At 41.6% G+C, this 19,727-nt stretch overlaps 3 protein-coding genes across 4 annotated transcripts; 2 read left to right on the top strand and 1 right to left on the bottom strand.

The window, feature by feature from the left end:
• Nucleotides 1-77: 77 nt before the first annotated feature.
• LOC115734249 (caffeic acid 3-O-methyltransferase-like) lies at nucleotides 78-1,931 on the top strand. Its single transcript, XM_030664920.2, has 4 exons — nucleotides 78-559; nucleotides 654-964; nucleotides 1,080-1,144; nucleotides 1,463-1,931. Exons 1-4 carry the CDS (start codon nucleotides 162-164, stop codon nucleotides 1,763-1,765), a joined length of 1,077 nt encoding a protein of 358 aa, XP_030520780.1. The 5' UTR covers nucleotides 78-161; the 3' UTR covers nucleotides 1,766-1,931.
• Nucleotides 1,932-3,147: 1,216 nt separating this feature from the next.
• LOC115734551 lies at nucleotides 3,148-9,163 on the bottom strand. Of its 2 annotated transcripts, none has more exons than XM_030665406.2 (4): nucleotides 8,761-9,163; nucleotides 6,849-7,884; nucleotides 3,852-4,719; nucleotides 3,148-3,594 (listed from the first exon to the last, which is right to left on the bottom strand). In XM_030665406.2, exons 2-4 carry the CDS (start codon nucleotides 7,812-7,814, stop codon nucleotides 3,548-3,550), a joined length of 1,881 nt encoding a protein of 626 aa, XP_030521266.1. In that variant the 5' UTR covers nucleotides 7,815-7,884; nucleotides 8,761-9,163; the 3' UTR covers nucleotides 3,148-3,547. The 2 variants fall into 2 exon arrangements, with proteins under 2 accessions (XP_030521266.1, XP_030521265.1); XM_030665405.2 differs by having other exon boundaries at nucleotides 3,148-3,603; nucleotides 8,761-9,162.
• Nucleotides 9,164-10,296: 1,133 nt separating this feature from the next.
• Nucleotides 10,297-13,127, top strand: LOC115734550 (pentatricopeptide repeat-containing protein At3g12770-like). The gene has a single exon (XM_030665403.2). It carries the CDS (start codon nucleotides 10,411-10,413, stop codon nucleotides 12,850-12,852), a length of 2,442 nt encoding a protein of 813 aa, XP_030521263.1. The 5' UTR covers nucleotides 10,297-10,410; the 3' UTR covers nucleotides 12,853-13,127.
• Nucleotides 13,128-19,727: the final 6,600 nt, after the last annotated feature.

The following is a 19,727-nucleotide window of genomic DNA, read 5'->3' as shown; positions in this document are numbered from 1 at the left end:
ACCGAGGATTCTTGTCCTCTGTCATTAACCTAGCAAGACTCGTGAAGAGCGCTATATAAAGGGCAGCTCCTCATGTTTACCAGCCATCCACAAACCAACTTTTCAATCCCTCACTTCTCCAGCTCCATCTTTGATCTCTCATCGCAGTGCGAAAGGCTAGCATGGATCCTCGCCAGACCCAATCGATCTCAACGCCCGCCGAGGACGAGGAGCTCCTGGCTGCCTTCGAGACGTGCGTCCTCGTGTCCGTCCCCCTGGTGCTGACGTCCGCCGTCGAGCTCGGGATCATCGACTTGCTAGCCAGGGAAGGCGGGGCCTCCGCCCGCCTGTCGCCGTCCCAGATCGTGTCCCGCCTCGGGATCACCAACCCGGACGCCCCGCGCACCGTCGACCGCATGCTGCGGCTCCTCGCCAGCTTCTCCTACTTGTCGTGCACTCTTGATGGCGATCAGCGGCTGTACGGCATCGGGCCGAAGAGCAAGTACTTTGTGAGCAGCGAAGCCGGTTCTTTCGCGCCGTTGCTGCGATTCCTCCAACATAAGACCGTCATCAATGGCTGGTTTGTGTTCCTTCTTTCTTTACAGTTTCACGTAATTTATCCTTTCAAAACAACCTGCCTTGCCAGATACATTTTTACACTTACCATTCTGCAGGTATGGGTTGCAAGAAGCAGTAAAAAATGGAGGAAGCCCCTTTCAGAATGCAAACGCGATGAGTATCTTCGACTGCGCCATGAAGGACCCGGCGTTCAGCGCGCTCCTGAACAACGGGATGAAAGCCCCGACCCCGCTTTACATGAACAAGATCCTCGACTCCTACCGCGGGTTCGAGGGCGCGAAGACTGTCGCCGACGTGGGCGGCGGCGTCGGCGAGAGCCTCCGGCTCATATTGAACAAGTTCCCACATCTCAGGGGCATAAACTATGATCTGCCTCACGTGGTCAAAGATGCACCTGCCCATCCTCGTAAAATCTCTCTCTAAATTTTTATTTTTTCGACTAGAGAGAGAAAAAAAAAATATTGATATTTGATGTTAAAGGCGTAAATCTACATAAGATGTAATTTTTTTTTCTTTAACAGGTATGGAGCATGTAGGAGGAGACTTGTCAAAGTCTATTCCAAAAGCCGATATCCTCTTCATGAAGGTTATCTTCAAATTCTTCCCACCTTTGAAATTTAATCATCCTATCTTAGCTTAGCTCTTAAGGAAACGATATTGAAGATATCATCATATTTTCTTAATGCAAGTTTAGTTATAAGTTATGATAACTATACTTAATATTAGGAAAATCTCATATACACACTCGGTATTAGATGAGTACGGATACGGTAAACATAATGTTTTTTTTTTAAAATATAGTGTACCAATGGAATTTGAAAATAATAGAGTATTAGAGAAATCGACGCGACAATTTCTGCAAGAAATGTCCGTAGTGCATTTATTTTATTTGTTCTTCGCGTAGTGGCTTTTCCATGGTCGACCCGACGATTTCTGCAAGAAGCTACTCAAGAACTGTTACGAGGCACTGCCGCCAAATGGCAAGGTGGTCATCTTCGACCCGATCCTTCCCGATTATCCCGAGACCGACGCGGTGTCGAGGAACGCGTTCACCTCCGACATGATCATGCTCGGCGCGAGCCCCGGAGGGGTCGACAGGACAAGGAAAGAGCTGGAGGCGCTTGCGCTTTCAGCCGGTTTTGACAAGCCGAGAATTCCGTGTCGGGCTTACAACATGTGGGTGATGGAGTTGCACAAAAGGAAGTGATCACTCTCGAGTCGCTTGAGGCACTGATCGTGATCGCCTAACTCTAGGATTTCTTGTGCGCGGAAAAAATGAGGAATGACCCACAAATAAATGCCATCTTCACATGAAGAACAATGTAGGACCCCCCTTGAAATTTAATAAAAGAGAGTGAACGCTCATGTCTCCATGGAGTGGTTACTCATTTTCATCCATTGATTTGGGGCATTTTAATATGATACAAGGACGGAAAAAAAACCTGAGTGAAGCGAAGGCGGTCAATTTTGATGACGTATCAGAAAAGAAAGAGCAAGAGATATCAAGAAATACGAAACAGGAATGATGTATCCACGACGACGTTAAGAGGCTCTAATTGTCGAAATTGAAGACAGACAGAGAAGTTACTTCCTTAAGCTCTTGAAGGAAACCTACGAAGAGAACACTGCCATAACGAGTGTCGTGTAATTCCAAAGATTGCACAATTTACTCATTCAATCTATGGACAAAGGGAGAAAATAAAGTTTTTTTTTTTTTTTTTACGTTTTGAAGCGGATGACGATGAAAGGAAGAGCAAATAATCTTCAAAATTAATATTTTGAATTGGATCATTTAACATCCGAAATTGCGTCTGCAACAGAGATAATGAAGCTGACGAGTCCTATAATGAGGCTTGGGGAAAGACATCCGAAAGCAAATTTCGGTTCGCCAAGAGGGCCTTCGGTGCTCTAATTAAGCGATGTCATTGAAGAACAGAGAATAAAGCGCGCCGTGCGATTTAGATCGAACAAAATTCTAGAAAGAAAAAACTCAAGAGGCGGCGAAGGACTGAAAAAACAAAAGACGTGAAGGAGACAATAAGGATAGATATGGAGCAATATGAACTCACAAAGGACATTGTGCAGCACCAGGTGCAATACATTGAAAGGAGGTAAAATGCAAAGACCTAGGAATAATCAGAAGTACGAGTGTAGACAGAAAGCATGCATTAGCGACGTAAAGCACAGATGATGACCAATCAATTTTTTTGAGGAAAGGGAGCAAGGAAATATCATTGAACTCCATAAATGCGAGAAGTACAAGAAGGCATTGCGCTTTTGTTATTGTTCATTCTCTATTCGACATCAGGACCAAGGAACTTGGTTTGAATAAAGAAAACAATCTTGAACTGAAATCAACTTAACCAGACCAGAAACACTCCGAACTACGTTATGTCAGTGAACGGAAGCTTCTCATAAGCTCCTTGTCAATTCTTGAATTCTTGCCTTGGTATGCATGTAAGCTAAATGAGTTTGGAGAGACTGTATAGAGACCAGTAATACAGCAACCAGAATAGGCAACAAGAAAAGGCCATAAGCTTTCCAAAAAACAAAGTAAGACAGGAAAGGAAAATGTCAACTAGACAGAAATTGGTAATGAGAATTGTATCAAACTTCACAAACTCTTCGTCCAAAGTACAAGAACCCTGATGATCACATATGCACACAAGCCTCCCAAATCACCTCCAGAAAGTTAATGAGCAAACACAAAGAAAAGCCAAAAGAAGACTCGTTCACCAAAAACTTCAAAAATATTTTTTACACTTGAAAAAATAGGAAGAATAGCAAAAAAAAGCTATTGAGAGAGGCCACAAGTCACATCCTTTCAAGAGCAATACCTGAAAATTGTCCAAACTGCTTCGCCTGATGATGATTGGATGGGTTTGTGGATGACAGCCAAGGAAAAAAGACTGGAACTCAACACTCTTACACACTAATACAGCATTAGGCACAGCTTCAACTCCATTAAAGTCTGCCCTCAACCACAATTTCATGGTTCATCTTCCAGAAGCGGCAAATTTTTTCCACCCTTGATGTCTGTACAATCTTACAAGTTCAATACACATTAAGGGTTCAGCTTATACATGGACATTCCATAATAAGCTAGAAGCTGAGAAGAAAGAAGCTAATATTTATTTCGAAATCAAACGAAACACACGTGAAAAAGGCAGAAAAATGGAAAATAAGTGGAAAAGAAAGAAGTCGTCTTTTGTCTAAGTGTCCGTTGCAGAAGAAAAAGGCTGTATGAAATTTCGCGCCTAGAGGGTATTAAGGGATGAACCTTCGACGAATACCTTTTTTCAAAGCTTTTTCTTTGCGTTCATCCACATTCTTCCATTCGTTCTCGTTATCATCATCTTCATCCATTTCATCTCTTCCATCATCTGCAACGTCACTTTCGCTGGCTGTTTCCCATTCGGAATCATCAGATTCTTGACCATAGATGGCATGGGAATCACCCTCACCACGGACACCTCCATGTTTAGTTGCCGCTTCTCTAAATAGCCAAGCCGCACGCATCTGCTTCTTGACCAATCTCTCAGCATAGTCAGGAACCTTATTTTGCCTCAGTGACAGATCTGGATCATTAGACTGTGAGCACTCATTTATGAACAAAATTGCATCTAGTAAGCTTTCTTTAGCTAAGCCAAGCATGTCATAAGCTTGCGCTCTCCTCCAGAGGCTTTTAGCATGACGATTAAGAGGGGCGTGAAGGCCAAGAGCACGCGTCGCATCACTTATGGCAGCTAAGGGTTGTTGCAACAGAAGATAACATTGTGCTCGGTTACTGTAAAGGACTGCTCTCTCTCTTTTAGACCTCATTGGGCATAGTGCCAATGCTTCTGAGTACTTTGAAGCTGCTCCAGCTATATCCCCTGATGAGAACAGCGAATTTCCTTCAAGCTTGACCACCAGACTGGCAGCTTGCTTAATATGGAGATCCTCCTTAGGCATATTTTTCTCCCATTTCAGTCTCTGTCGGGAACTTAAGAGATCATCAATGTGTTCCTTTGTGCGACTGTTGAGAGAATTGGGACCTGTTGCTTGCGATTGGATACATTCCTCGAGAACATTGACGATTGTATCTCCAAGCTTTTTGTGATCACCAAGAGAAGTAATTTCTGAAAGATCTACTAGTGCAGGAACTGCTTCGTCAACCACCTACACAGCAGATCAGAAGAATTTAACAAAAGAATTTAAACAGGCACTCATAGATAAAACATGTCTGGCATACTGCATTCGGGTAAGTTCATGCAGGACAAGAAGCAGAGTCTAATCAAGTTAATGTATAAATCTTCCACTAAAATTAAACATCATGCATGTCGGAAATTTTTGAAAACATGTCATACCAATGACATATTGACTTTTAGAGCCTCAATGAAATAAAAAACCAAAGAGAGCAAAACTAAGTTGAAAATAGCTAGGAATAGAGGGAATATCTAAAGACAGACTACATTTCTATTTGAGTTAATTCTCAGAGATTTGATGAATGCAGTCAGCTTTCAAGGTCATATATCTTCCACCTTAAGCCATACCTCTGGGGGTCGAAGTATTTACTTCTCATAAAAAAGGAAGAGGGGTAATTTCATGTGAACAGAAGAAAGAGAAAAGAGGGGTAATTTCGTACCAACAGAAAAAAGAGAGGCTTACTGTCAAATTGACAATACAAAGTGCATGAGTGGCTAGCTCATTCAGACGAAAGAATTCCTTTCTATTACACATCTAGAATGCGAGTTCATATATTACAAGGGCACAGACCAAGGATCTAGGATTGCAAATTATAGTTTCTGATAAAAAAAGGCAGAAGCCCGTCCTGACTTACCGACTTACGGCATTTAGTACATAAAATTGTACTATTCAATATTTTAAATACCTTTAAATGTACATGATTATATGCTTTTGAGGATTTGAAGCATGCAACATTCGCAACAAATCTAAGTTTGCAAAATACAAGTCAAATATAACAAAAGGTCAAAAGTTACAGTGAATGTAGAAAACTAAAGCCAAAAGTTAACAACAGCTCCCAAAGACAGTCCGCTGAATGAGTTCTAGTCTACAATGGGAGTTACCAGTTGTCTTTTAATGTTGACGTTAGAAGCAAGAAGCCAAAGCCAAAGTGTGAGGTTCAACCTCCCTCAAACAGGCTTACTTCTTCCAAAAACCAACCAAATGAAATCCCACTAGGTGTCAGGAAACCAGCAAAGCCAAAAGACTAAACAGCAAAAACTACTCAACTACTCAAAACCAAAGTCGCAGGAAGCGTAATACCCAACACCCTCCCACACAGAAAAAATACTTTTTTAAGGAGTACAACATTTCCTCCTTCCCTACAGCCAAAAGTGTTTAAATTTCACTGAAACTATATTTCTCATAACTACAAGAAGCACAATGCAAATTTTATATGTATATGTACATAGCCATTCTGAACTTTCTCTTAACCTGATTATTCTCTGTCAAACAGGGCTAACATGTCTCATTTTTCCAGTGCATATTCCTCACTGACAGTATAATTTTCAAAATTGAATCTTGAATGTAAATTGGTTATATAGATCCCAAAATTCTCAAAATTTAAAGACAGACATCCCCTCAGTTCAAAGACAATGTTCAGCTTATTGCTCTATAAATCAGTTCAAGATCACAGTTCACTACATGCCTCTTCCTCATGGATAATCAGGTCAGACCCCGAGGACACAAAAGAATGTATTTACAAGTTGTATTCCCAAAATGGTAAAAGTAAAGGCACGCAGTTTTGACATTTTTTAAGTCTAAGTTGTCTCTCTGCTGTCCCACATGCAGGACACAAGAAAGCCAGAGCACAATAAGGGACTTTAGGCCCCAAGCATCACAAAGGCTCGAAGAATAAATGCAAGTTGAGAAAAGAAAAATGATCTCATAGTTGGACCAGTCAAGTCAAATTGCCGTGCATCACCTTGCAAACAAATTTTCGCACTTATGATGAACATGCTTCACAGATATAAAGAAAAGAGGTAGAGTTGTCTTACACATACGGACCATGTGACATTAAATGTAGCTTAATTCAATTTTCCTATCAGAAAACCACCACAGGATAATTCCTTCTAGAAATCCTATCACGAGTGAAGAAGATAAATATGACAATACAACAATAATTCACAAATCTTCACAATCACAAAAGAAATAAAGATCGTAACTTGATAACCTCTTCGAAAATGAAAGAAGATAAGCAACTGAAAAAATTGTGTACATGATGTCCGAAATGATGGAGATACAAATAATCATGTTTACGGAGCTAACAAAAAGCGAAAAATTACCTTGTTGGAAGTATTTAGGTCTTGGAGCAACCAGATAAGACAGTCAATAGCCATATATTGCCAATCATCTGAAGAACGAGCAATGTTACACAATGCTTCAACTATACCAGGACAACTAGCAACAGCTCCTCGACCAATCTTATGATGACAAATAGTTCTCAGTAAACCAATTCCAGCTGGGGAGTTTTCATTCACAAGTCCACCCCACATTCCAGGTAATTTCACCAAGAACTCTGGCTTACAAATGGCAGGAAGAAATTCAGGCTTAAAAGCAAAACAATTTATGAGCTGAAGAGCCCAGCATTGCAGCTGACTAGCCCATTCCTCTGCTTTTCTAGATTCCATTTCAACACCGCCCATGCCACGGGTGAGAAGGTCACAATGATAGCTAAGTCTTCTATCGATGTCCTGATAAAAATGAGAATAAACTATCTCTAAAGAACTCATTGCTAGCTGAATGGAGAGCTCGAGGATTTCAGCGTGACTAGCAACTGTTGGGAAAGTGCTGGCGTATGTAGCCAAGTGTCCCAGTGCTCGTAATGCCACCCGCTGCTCAACCCATGTCAATTTTCCCTTTAAAAGATCTATCAGAGGTGGGATCACCCCAGCACGTACAGCTCTCTCAGCAAATTCTTCCATGTTCATCGTGTACGATCCAATTATATGAGCTGCATAATAAGGGATGTAGATATTTTGGTCATGCGAAAGCCAACGGCGATTCCTAAGACCCTTCCAAATAAGGGCAGCCATGCACTCGAAAATTCCCAATTCAATAAACTCTGGGTCATTAGGATGAGCCATTGCAGTGTTCCAAAGGCCACTAATGGGTAGGACCTGACCATTGTCATCTTGTGAAGGCAGTTCTCTGAAGAATTTCAGAATGCTTGCTCTACGCTTGCTTGGGTTTCCCTCCTTCATGACGCAAAAGAAGCATCCCGGATACGGACAATCCGTAATTTTGTCCATGTTTGCATCACAAGTTATTAAGTAGGCAGCATTCAGTCACTCCACGTTCAACAAGAAAAGCATAAAACCACTGCATTACACAAAGTTTAACTTTAAGCCGGACACATAATCTTCGGAAATTAAGCAAGCTCAGAGAAAAAAGACTATTTGAGTTTACCATCTTGTTCAGTGATATGCCATGTGATATAAGAACCTCCTCACCAGCTTTACTTTGGTTATTAATGGAAATTGTAATTAGCAAATAGTAGTTGCATAAGAACATTTCAGTAAAAACTAACTAAAGCAATCCCATCCCCGCCACCATCCATTCTCTATGCAAAACGAATAAACCCCACAGGCGCTACAATGACCTGAAGTCCAACAGTAAAAATTAGTGAAAAACTATAGTCAAAAGCGCCCATCTAACTTCCAACCAATGGAAAAACTCCACAAGGAGTTGACCAGTTGTTGTATTGCACCATCCGCAGAAGTACATTCTCTCAGGGAAAATGAAAATGACACAAATAAACCAAATGAGGCATCAAACGATAAGGAAAATGTTACCAGGAAAAGCAAGGGAAAGGCCAACTAACATGATGTCCACTTAATAAGCTCGTGCCAGCTCCCAATTTCATTTCATCTTTCACAATCTATGCATTTACGTGAAAAATGCCTGACTAAGCCTGTCCCACCACCACATTAGAGTAATCCAAAATTCAAACTTGCGTCACAGAACAGTTGATTTTCATTCTCGAGAACATGACCCGCATAATTGTACTGGAAATCGATATAATCGCCGCAAAAAGAGAACCGATTCGAGCAAATCAATGCCCAAGATTCCAAAAATTTAAAACTTTTTCAGGACTAGCTGAGAGAATTTAAACACCAACATTCGAACAAGAATCCCAATTCATCAAAAAGCAAAAAAACCGAAGGTACAATGCGAAAACACTGATTTTTAACATACCAGCCTAAGTAGGCCGAAACGTGGTCAAACCCCAAAATCCCAACGAGCTGGCACAAGAGGGAAAATCCAAGAAAACGGACCGACCCTCCTCCGGCGGCGATCCAAACACGGCAAAGCCAGGCGCCGAGCCGTCGAGCGAGTGCTCTCGCTTCCTAGAAGCCAGCAAAGACACGGGGAACTAGCAGGACCACCGGAAGCCCGAAACGGATCCCACCCGCAGAGATCAGATCACCGTGATTTTGATTTGCGCGCAAGAGGGGAAAAGCCTAGAAGAGGGAGAGCGCAGACTCACTGGACTGCGCGAGAGAGAGAGAGGGGGGGGAGTGAAAGGGAAGTGAGATGCGGCAAGGGCTCCCCTCATTTTGAAAGAATGAGCTGAGTCTGACACTTCCCGAGGGCGTGGGCGCATACAACGGTTATTACACGACCACCCCTTTTGTCGGGATGCACCGTGGCCATATGGGGCGGGCCAGTCCATACCCGGCAACTGCAATTAGTGGTCACTAATGGGTCGGGTCCGAATCGGAATTTAAGATTAAGCCTTAATCTTCATCCAATCCCGTTCATCGTAAATTATTTGTCTAACCTCATCCAAGAATATTGATGGGTCAAGCTTAAACGGGCCTGTCGGGCACCGGATTACGGTCGAGTTTAATTTCAACATTTCTAGAAAATACATATTGTGAGTTTAATTTGCAATAATATTTATTTCGTTTCTTGATTATTCCTAATGAATTGTAAATTCAAAAATAAGAGAGACATAATGAATAATACAATAAACGGAAAAAAAAAATCTTTAAAAAGGGAAACTTGGAGACAAAAAAGGATTTGGGTGAAGTTAGGCGATGCAGGCCAAATCCGACTTAGGTCGATGATCCTTGACCCGATCGAGTATCGTCAAGGATCGCATGAACCCGCAATGGATGGTGGGGATCGCACGACCCATGACCAAATTCGGCTCGAGTCGCACCATCCGAGCCAAGCAACCCAAGCCAAGTGAAACTTAGGGTCATTTGGATTTTGGCCTAATTGCGCAATCCCAGCAAGTCTGGCCTTTGTCAGCACCACTCCCAATCGCCTCTCACGTTTTCCTTACTATTCTCTCTTTTAGGATTTTTTTTTCCTTCGAAATTTCGAACCATTATATCTAGGCAAACACTTAAAAGTTATATGAAAACACTAACTTATCTTACCATCGTTGACATGATGCTTATGTAGTTCATGTTAATAATACTCTATTAATTTTACGGAAGGACCAACTGAAAAAAAAAACATATATGAAAATTCAATTGCACAAGAAAAAAAAAAAAGTTGACGAGTGTCACTAAACAATTTGAAAAAAACAATGTGTATCACGTGTCTCTATTACCTTTTCCAAAAAAATGTGAAAACAAAAGAAAGAGTCCATGTTGGAAAACATAAGCCCAAATCAAACCGCGGAATCCTCCATGTCTGGTCTCTACCGCACTAACCCCTACACTAGAGATGATTTCTTTTTTCTTTTTTTTTTCTTTTTTTTTTGGGTGTGGGGTCAAACCTAGAGATGATTTCCACAGACAAAATTAGCGCCAATCTTCCAATGTCCACCTTGTAGCTGATGGCCTCTCTTCATAGCGCGTTTGTGCTATCCCCTTCCTCTTCTTATACTTCATGCCATCGCCATCTTTCCAAATCTTTCGTTTCACCCAGAAGATACCCTCCAGAGTCTCCTTTTCTTCTACGTTTTCATCCCGTCCTCTTTCACTCGGAGATGCTTCCTCCAGTCGTTTTTCCTCTCTCCTGCGTGAGTTCTCAAAGGACGTTGTTGGAGTCAAGTCCGTCCATGCTCAGATTGTTGTCAATGGCATTTACAATGAGCAACGTTTGGCTACTGAACTTGTCAGGGTGTATCGTGATTTGGGTTGCCTTGTATATGCGCGCAACGTGTTCGATCGAATTCCGCACCCGGAAGCGTCTCTATGCGCCGCTTTGCTTGTTGGGTATCTGAGACGTGAGCTGTACGATGAGGCCCTTGCATTTTTCGAGCTGATGAGGTCCCGTGATTTGGAGATCGATGACCGAGCTTGCAATTTCGCATTGAAGGCTTGCTCGATGGTGTCTGATTACGAAAGGGGCATGGATATAATAACCATTGCCGTCAACAAGGGAATTCAGAGAAATCAGTTTCTCGCGAGTTCGATGGTAAATTTTCTGATGAAGTTTGGGAAGGTAAAAGAAGCAAGAATGATTTTTGATGGTCTCCCTGAGAGAGATGTTGTCTGTTGGAATTCAATGATTGGCGGGTATGTGCAGGCAAGACAGTTTAATGATGTTTTCATTTTGTTCTTCGAGATGTGTAAACATGGTGTTAGGCCTACTCCCGTGACAATGACAAGCATAGTTCAAGCCTGCGAGGGAGTTGGTAATTTGGATCTAGGCAAATCGGTTCATGGGTTTGTACTGTGCTTGGAGATGGGCGGCGATGTTTTGGTTGTCACATCCCTGGTCAATATGTATGCTAAGTTGGGTGATGTTGTGAATGCCCGTCGATTTTTTGACGGTATGACAATGAGAAATTTGGTGTCTTGGAATGCCATGATCTCTGGATATGTCCAAAATGGTTTTGTGAATGAAGCTTTTGAACTTTTCTCTCAACTACGTAATAATCATTGCAGGTTTGATTCAGGGACCGTGGTCAGCCTTCTCCATGGTTGTGTTTTAACTGCAAATTTCGAAAGTGGAAAGATGCTCCACGGTTTTATTTATAGAGCTGGTCTTGAGTTGGATGTCATTTTGTGCACTGCTCTTGTGGACCTGTACTCAAAATGCGACGCCCTGAGTCTGGCCTTGTCAGTCTTTAGTAGCACATCTAATAAGAACGTGATAACATGGACGGCAATGCTTGTTGGGTTAGCACAGAATGGGTGTGCCGAGGAAGCCTTGAGATTATTTTCTGATATGCAAGAGGAGGGAGTTGCCGCCAATTCCATTACTCTGGTTAGCTTAGTCCATTGCTGTGCCCACTTGGGATATTTAAAGAAGGGGAAGAGCATCCATGCACACCTATTACGTGATGGCTATGATTTGAGTGTTGTGAACATGACGGCACTTATTGATATGTATGCTAAATGTGGAAAGCTTGAATATGCAGATAGAGTAATTCGTTACTCAACTGTGAGTGAAAAAGACGTCGTATTATGGAATTCCTTAATAGGTAGTTATGGTATGCATGGTTTCGGAGATCGAGCTCTTGCTGCCTTTCACCAAATGAAAGAGGAAGGAGTCTCGCCTAACGAAAGCACTTTTGTGTCTCTTCTAACTGCTTGCAATCACTCGGGCCTGGTGGAAGAGGGAGTTGCACTATTTCGCAGCATGCAGAAAGAGCACAACATTAGACAAAATGAGAAGCTCTATGCATGTTTTGTGGACCTTCTTAGTCGAGCAGGCCGTCTTGAAGAAGCAGAGGCTTTGGTTGAAGAAATGCCTTTCAAATCAAGCAGTTCTTCTCTTGAAGCTCTGCTAAATGGGTGTCAGATTCACAAGAAGGTCAATTTAGGTGTAAAGACCGCAGACAAATTGCTATGTCTTGGTGTTGCCAATCCGGGTGTTTATGTAGTGCTTTCAAATATATATGCTGTAGCAAGACAATGGGATAAGGTAGATCATGTTAGACGACTTATGAGGCAGTGTGGGTTGAAAAAAACCCCTGGATACAGTTTGATAGAAATTGGTAACCGGTTGCACACATTTTTGGCTGGAGATAGTTCACATCCAAAACAGTTGGAGATAGATGAGATCGTGGGCAATTTGAAAACAGAAGTTGAGGCTTCTGGTCATGTTCCTGATACTAGTTGTATTCTTCGAGATGTAGATGAATCAATAAAGGTTAAGTTGCTTTGGGGTCACAGTGAAAGATTAGCTATTGCATTTGGGCTCTTAAGTACACCAGCCGGAAGCTTGATTCGGATCATCAAGAACTTGCGTGTATGCAACGATTGTCATAATGTAACAAAATACATTTCAAAAATAGTTCAGAGAGAGATTGTTGTACGGGATGCTAATCGTTTTCATCACTTCAAGAACGGGAAATGTTCCTGTAATGACTACTGGTGAATGCCCTGCTAATGACATGAATGGTAGAGACCCTGTTTGGCTTAGTAGCATCTGTTCCCTTTTTGGACGTCCGCTCTTCAATAAGCACTAAGTACAAGACTTGTCTTTGCTTGCTTCCTCAGGTCACGGAATCAAAATGAAGATGATGATTTTGTGGAGAATCATTGGAACTTTGGGATGGTCTTTGGTTCTACCTCTCTTTATGGAGATTAACATTACAGGGACACCACATGCTATAGAGAAAATCAATGCCAAGCCCGGGCTCATGGGGATAGTTAATGTCATGATAATGCCAAGCTTCCTCCCGATAGGATGACCACAGGTGCATCTGGGAAAGAAGATTGATGGGCAGATTATTCATATCTTGAATATAGCGAAGTGTGTTAATGTTGACCTAGAAATCTGATTTGTAAACTAACAAGCTGCGAGTCTGAATTCAAGTAAACAGGTCATAATTTGATCCAACAAGAATTTGACACAGCAGTTTATTAATGTGCTCGCAAATTTACCATTGCATCCGGCATCAACTATCCAAGGCCTATATGACTCGGCAGCGTGACTCTCGGGCCCAAAGTCAACATGATACTAGTTCGAATTGACGGTACACATGGTATCAGATGCAGGAGTTCGGTTGATGAAATTATTCCTCCTGTTAAACTACATAGAATAAGCAACCGCCATGTGACCGACCGTGCACAAGTATGGCGTCAAAGGGTTCAGACCGGGCGATCGGTTTCTTGCTCAACAGACAACGAGCTAGAAAAGGCAAGTTTCAACGTGCTGTCTCGGTCTCCGATAATGTATTGAGCTTGCATTTGAGAAGCATAGAGCACATCAATGCCCCAACTCCCATGGAGAGAGATATATAATACAGAGAAATACGTGGTCCACAAGCTAGGCAGAAGCAGGGTAACCGGAGACACCAATGACAACCATCAGAGCAACATCCCCGCACACTCGACGGCTTGGCCGTAGGCACCGGGGAGAGATGGATATTGAGATGATAAGCGGGCTTGGCCATAGATACTGGGAAGAGACGATTCAGGAAGGTATTCATTGTCGAGAAGATAAACGAGGCAGCTCGCGAGAAAGCACGCAATGCTGAAGTCCATGGTCACAGGGCGCTGTCCCGCCATACTTCAACTGGAGTAAGCTCAGGAAAATGGGCGTCAAACAGAGGATCACAGAGTTGATTTTGTTGGAAATTGTACGTTGCGCTGGGTTGACTGTGTGGAGTAGTAATAATTGCTCTGAGAGTCATTGATACGAGTGAAATCTTTGCTTATACTACCCAAGGAGCGCGCGCATCCGGGTCCGCTGATCATGGAGTGGTCGCCATTCAAGACCGGGAAAAAGTACCAGAACAGCCCTAAATATATTGCATTAGTACTAATTCAATTCTAAACCTTTCAATTGAATTAATTTAGTCTTAAATCTTTTTTCATTAGTACCAATTCAGTCCATCTAGTCAATTTTGATTGGAAATCGCTGACATGATGTCGGCCGTCCTAAATCGTGCGGCTGGCGCAGATATGGATATTTTCTAATATTTTTTACATAAAATTTTATTTTTTTAAAAAACATATTCTTCTAATTGGTTTTTTTTCATTGTTTTTTTTTTTTTCATTCACTTTGGCCGGTGAGGATCGCTAACTGCCCTTGCTAGCGCCTCACTAGATTTGGGCAAGGGCCTTCAAGGCCACGATGACCTCGCCTAGGGCCACCGCGGCCTTGCCGGCCACATGTGAGGCTGTGAAGGCACTCAAGGCCCCGCCGACTGCGGGCGAGGTAACCCTCACCAAGATTTGACGAGGGCTAGCCAATATGAGTCCTAGTAGAAAGTTGAAGGATTATTTTTGGCTAATGGTTGATGGTTTTGGAGAGAATGTGATGAGTTCTTAGAGGGTCCTTGCTAGAATTAGTTCTGGAATAGAGAATTCGATGAAAATGCATGTTTAGCACAACCTAGGTATCCTCAAGCTTGCTAGCCGAAATATTGGTGAGCATTTCCTAGATTGATTTGACTGCAATTTTGATGATTAAGGCTCTTGCATGCTCCAATTAGGTGATAAAGTGAATTGATTTCAATTTCGTATCATGAAGTTCAAATTCGCTCACGGGCTATGATGATTGTCCATAGAGTTTGATGATGTTTCACGCCCCCAAATTTTGAATTTCCAGATACTTGTAACATGCATCTAAACTCGTCCACAGGCGTTCTAATCATCAAATCATCTTCACACAAGCTTAGAACATTAAAAAAAATATATCATCAAACATTATGAACAGCTATCATGAACAAATTTGAACTTCATGATACGAAGTTGAAATCAATTCACTTTATCACCTAATTGGAGCATGCAAGTGCCTTGATCATCAAAAATGGAGTCAATTCCATATAGGAAATGCACAACAATACTTCGGCCAGCAAGCTTGAGGATACCTAAGTTGTGCTAAACATGCATTTTCATGCAATTATCTACTCAAGAAATAATTCGAGGAGGGTTCCTCGAAGAACTCATCACATCCTCTCCAAAACCATCGACCATGGGTTGAAGATAATCCTTCAACTTTCTATTAGGACTCATAGAACGATCCTATGAGTTTTGATCATCCAATGAAGAGAGCCCATCTTTAATCTGAGCAAACTCAGAAACCAGCGGATTTGTCGAGATTCCGATGGAACCAAGAGGTTTGTCAGGGGCCGTGAGAGACATGGCCAGCAAGGATGGATGACGGGACAACCTTGGCGTGGCGGAGAATCGTCAGGAAAATTTGTGGCGAGAGAGTACTTGTGTGACATTCCTGAATTAACTCACTCGAGGTATTGTCCTCTTTGGCCCGTCCCATTCCGAGCCTCACGATTTTGTTCTTTAGTGTACATGCATGCACTTTGGTAGGAGGTTATAACATGGTATTCTAGCCTAAGCATGCTACTTTGCAGTTCCAAAGCAAAATCTTTTGTTGCGTCAAAAGCAAAATTAATTTCAGTTTTCACACGCACATATATAGTTCTATATCACGCATGTCTTCAAATCATGGTCCTATCCATAGATAAGAAATAAACATAGAAGATTTTCACAAACAAACATTGGAGATTCTCACATATCTACAGAAGATTGGGAAATTCCTAAAATCCAGCTTAAACGGATTAATCAGCAATCAAAATACAAATTTTCAAAAAAATCAGATTACGTTATTGCAGCAGCAGAAAGAGATGTTCCACTTTCAAATTTCTCTGAATCAATTCAGCTCTTAAATTTCTTAAAAACATAAGCAAATTTCTTTGGAGTGGCAGCCACGGACAGGAGGGGCCGTGAATTTTTTAATTTTAAAAAAATTGAAGAAAGGAAAAAAAACAAATAAAAAATGATAAAAATAAATGATGAAAATGTCCTTAAGGCGAAGCTCTTTTTTGAAACCACGTGACCACTTCAAGCTCTTGTTTGAGTCAATCGTGGCCGCTTGAAGCTCTTATTTGAAATAAGATTCACTTCATACCCTTATTTGAAAAAAAATGACAGTATTTCAAGCACTTATTTGAAATTTTCCTTCAAGAAAATGATACTTGCTTGAAGATTGCCAAATTTCAAAGGACGAATATCAAATTTGGCAAAAACTTGGCTTGAGATTGACATTCCTCAACGTGTCATTTTGAGCTATCCAAACTGTGTAGAATATTTCTCTAGTCCTAATAAAATAGAGAAACAATACGAATTGGATAAGCCCAAAACAATTAAATTATGCGGTGTGAAATAGACCCCGTGTTGCTTTTGTCAAGATCATCATTTAGTATACACGCATACACATATAGACAGAGGACGAGCGAGGGTGGGGATGGATTTCGACTCAGAGGTGGCCGGGTATGATTTTTACTGCAGCTGTGCTAAACAAACCGGTTTCAATGTGGTAAGGGGAAAAGCCGAATACATGGAAGCAGACAAGTCCGTCATCGGGACGAGTTACTTCTCATGCTCTTGCCAAGGCCACAAGTCCAAAGAGCAGATCTCCAAGGCGTCGCGGTACAGAAGACGGGGACAGGAGAAGAGGATGTGATGCTAAGATCGAGTGCGTGGAAAAAGATGGAACGTGGAATATCTCCATAGTAGTTCTCGAGCATAATCACGCGACGACGGGTCTGTCAACGGGCAGGATTGCAGATCAAGTTAGGGCGATAGGAGACCGGTTTGACAGGATTGCAGATCAAGTTAGGGCGATAGGAGACCGGGCTCTTGATGCGGACCGCAGTGATGTCTCGAAGAATCGTCCAAGACCTGCGCCTGAAGAGACTCAGGACCTGATTGATCACTTCAAGTGTCTCGCGACGGTAGATTCTTGTTCCTTTTACTCGTTGCAAGTGGTAGAGGCACGCGGCATGGAGAACTTCTTCTTCAGGGATAGCAGGTCTAAGCTCGATTACGAGCATTTCGGGATCTTCTAGTCCTGGACCCTAAGGCTGCGTTTGGTTGTCGGGATTTCTGGTCGGGATAGGATTGGATATGATAAGAAATCTAGGGATTTGGCCATATCCTATCCATCATTTGGTGAACTACGGATTTAAAGTCGGATATTCTCATATCCTATCATATCCTGCATTTGGTAGAAACCGTATATCAATATAAAGGACGTATATGTCCTACGTGATACTCATGAAATATTCCGATCTTATTACTATAAAAATAATATTCTCATACACACAAAAAAAAATTGAAAATATACACATTTTATTAGATTTTCAAACCTCTTTGCAAAAAATAAAATAAAATAAAAATAGAAACAAATGAGACGAGAAAGTTAGCTTTTATATAACGGATAAGAGAAATCCTATCCGACCTTATCCTACCCCCTCCCCTAAGATTTTTTTATCCGGGTTATTTCCCAATATATTCGACATTATACAATCCGGGATACCTACCAAACACGGGATAGGATAAAACATATCATATCCCGAGTTTTATACGGACGACCAAACGCAGCCTAAAAGGATCAACAAGATAGACTAATGGTCAACAAGACTTAAAAGTGTCTTGACCTTTAGGATTTTCATGAGTATTCTAGAACACTCCTGAGGACGATATGGGAATTGTATACCCAAGATATTTCGTGTGCTTAATGAGATAAATGGTAGTCTTGTAATTAATAGAGTAGATGGTAGGTGGCGAGAGTCGATCTCACCCATTCGATCAAGAGGAAATCAACGGTACTAAGTGGAAAGCCTCTTATATAAATAGGGGTGATCTCCCTGCCTTTGTATCACTCAACATTTAAAGCAATAGAAACATTCTCTTTAGTCCTCTATAAACTTTTGGGAAAGGCCAGATAGATAGAACATACGTTTATTGTAAACACCAAATTATACAATTATTTTTTATTGTAAACACCAAATTACACAATTATTTTTGTTAAGGAAAAAAAAAACAGTCCATGGTTTAACATCGGCAGTTATGTAAAAAAAAAAAACAAACATTCCATGGTTTAACATCAGCAGTTATGTACATGCGCATAAAAGAATAAAGCAAAACAAGTTTCATTAGTCAGAAGTAACCCGTGAAAGGAATTCGGTGCTTGCTTGAAAAGTAGAGCCGAGGAGCGATCGACACCGAGCTTCGGATAGACTATGTCGAGTGCCCGCTTGAAAAGTAGAGCTGAGGAGCGATCGACACCGAGCTTCGGATAGACTATGTTAAGGACATGCACAGGAAAGAATTTATGGAAGATAAGCGCTGCGAGAAGAACACGGCCAATTTGAGATATAGGAGTCCGGTGGAGAGAGAAGCCAAATGCTTGCATACTAGACCAATTTTCAGATGTTCCAAGATGAGCTGATGTGTGGCATATCACTAGAAATCGAAGAAAGCCCGGGCACGGCGAGTCTTCGTAAATTTAAGTTGAGTGAACATGGCGGAACAAACATGGACACCGTCAAGTTTGATCCCGCCAATTCGACATTAGCATGTACCTATGGGAAGTTCGAGTTTTTCGGTATCTTGTTTTTTCATGCTTTGAAAGTACTCAATTTCGGTATCTTGTTTTTCATGCTTTGAAAGTACTCAATTTCATGAATATCTTCGAGATACCGTCTTGCTACTTGTTGAAAAGGTGGACAAAATCTGCAAGACAGCTTGCCAGTTCGCACCCCCTAGTACAGGGACAACATGTGATAAAGCTTCAGTCGATTCATATGTGGAGGAGTTTATGCGAAAGGCTTTGCATGTGGCACATAGATGTGGAACAAAGAAAAGGGAGAGGATAGCATTGATGTCTATAGATCTGGCATTGGAGAACATTGCAAAGGCTTCGAGAACAGAAGAAATGGAAGGCTATTCAGAGAGCATCGATGTTATGGGTCAGGACTAGTCGAGATGGCGCTATCGAACCACAATGAGAGTGAGCTACACAAAGGTTCATCCAGAAACCGGCCACTTATCTCTCTACTTTGCTTTTTGGTTTCATCAGTAAGCACAATAATGATTGAAATAATTGTGATATAATCGTTTTTCAGTATGTTTGAACGCAATTCGCTCTATTAAATCTCTAATTGAAGTAGTTTGTTACATGGAGTTTGTGGTCCTGCGACCGAATTCGGCAAGAGATTTGCGTGCTATTGTGTGATTTGCGCTTTGGAAAACCGCAAGTGGAAAACCATCCGCGTGCATATTGGTGCATTACTTCGCACTCTCGACAACCTCTTAGAGTTCGGGTTCCAATTCTTCCAATGCCATGGAATATGTGGCCTCGTTTCCGCTTGCTGTGTTTGTCTTTTGCCAATGTCTTCAAGCCTCCCTGTTTAGTATTTTACTAGGATCCGATGAAATTAATAGAGTATTTTCGGAAACTTCATGTTCTGCCTACAGACGGATTAAAAGAAAAAAATA

The sequence above is a fragment of the Rhodamnia argentea genome, chromosome 6, assembly GCF_020921035.1.
Source record: "Rhodamnia argentea isolate NSW1041297 chromosome 6, ASM2092103v1, whole genome shotgun sequence".
Lineage (NCBI taxonomy): Eukaryota > Viridiplantae > Streptophyta > Magnoliopsida > Myrtales > Myrtaceae > Rhodamnia > Rhodamnia argentea.
Note: the sequence above shows the minus strand (reverse complement) of the source record. Positions and strands in the feature narration are given on the sequence as shown.

Excerpts from the sequence above, each read along its gene's own strand:
- LOC115734249 (XM_030664920.2), top strand. The coding sequence starts at position 162 with ATGGATCCTCGCCAGACCCAATCGATCTCAACGCCCGCCGAGGACGAG. Across the intron at positions 560-653 it reads AAGACCGTCATCAATGGCTG|GTATGGGTTGCAAGAAGCAG; the intron begins GTTTGTGTTCCT and ends ACCATTCTGCAG. Across the intron at positions 1,145-1,462 it reads CCGATATCCTCTTCATGAAG|TGGCTTTTCCATGGTCGACC; the intron begins GTTATCTTCAAA and ends TTCTTCGCGTAG.
- LOC115734551 (XM_030665405.2), bottom strand. The coding sequence starts at position 7,814 with ATGGACAAAATTACGGATTGTCCGTATCCGGGATGCTTCTTTTGCGTC. Across the intron at positions 4,720-6,848 it reads ACCTAAATACTTCCAACAAG|GTGGTTGACGAAGCAGTTCC; the intron begins GTAATTTTTCGC and ends TCTGCTGTGTAG. Across the intron at positions 3,604-3,851 it reads AGAAAAAGCTTTGAAAAAAG|ATTGTACAGACATCAAGGGT; the intron begins GTATTCGTCGAA and ends TGAACTTGTAAG.
- LOC115734550 (XM_030665403.2), top strand. The coding sequence starts at position 10,411 with ATGCCATCGCCATCTTTCCAAATCTTTCGTTTCACCCAGAAGATACCC.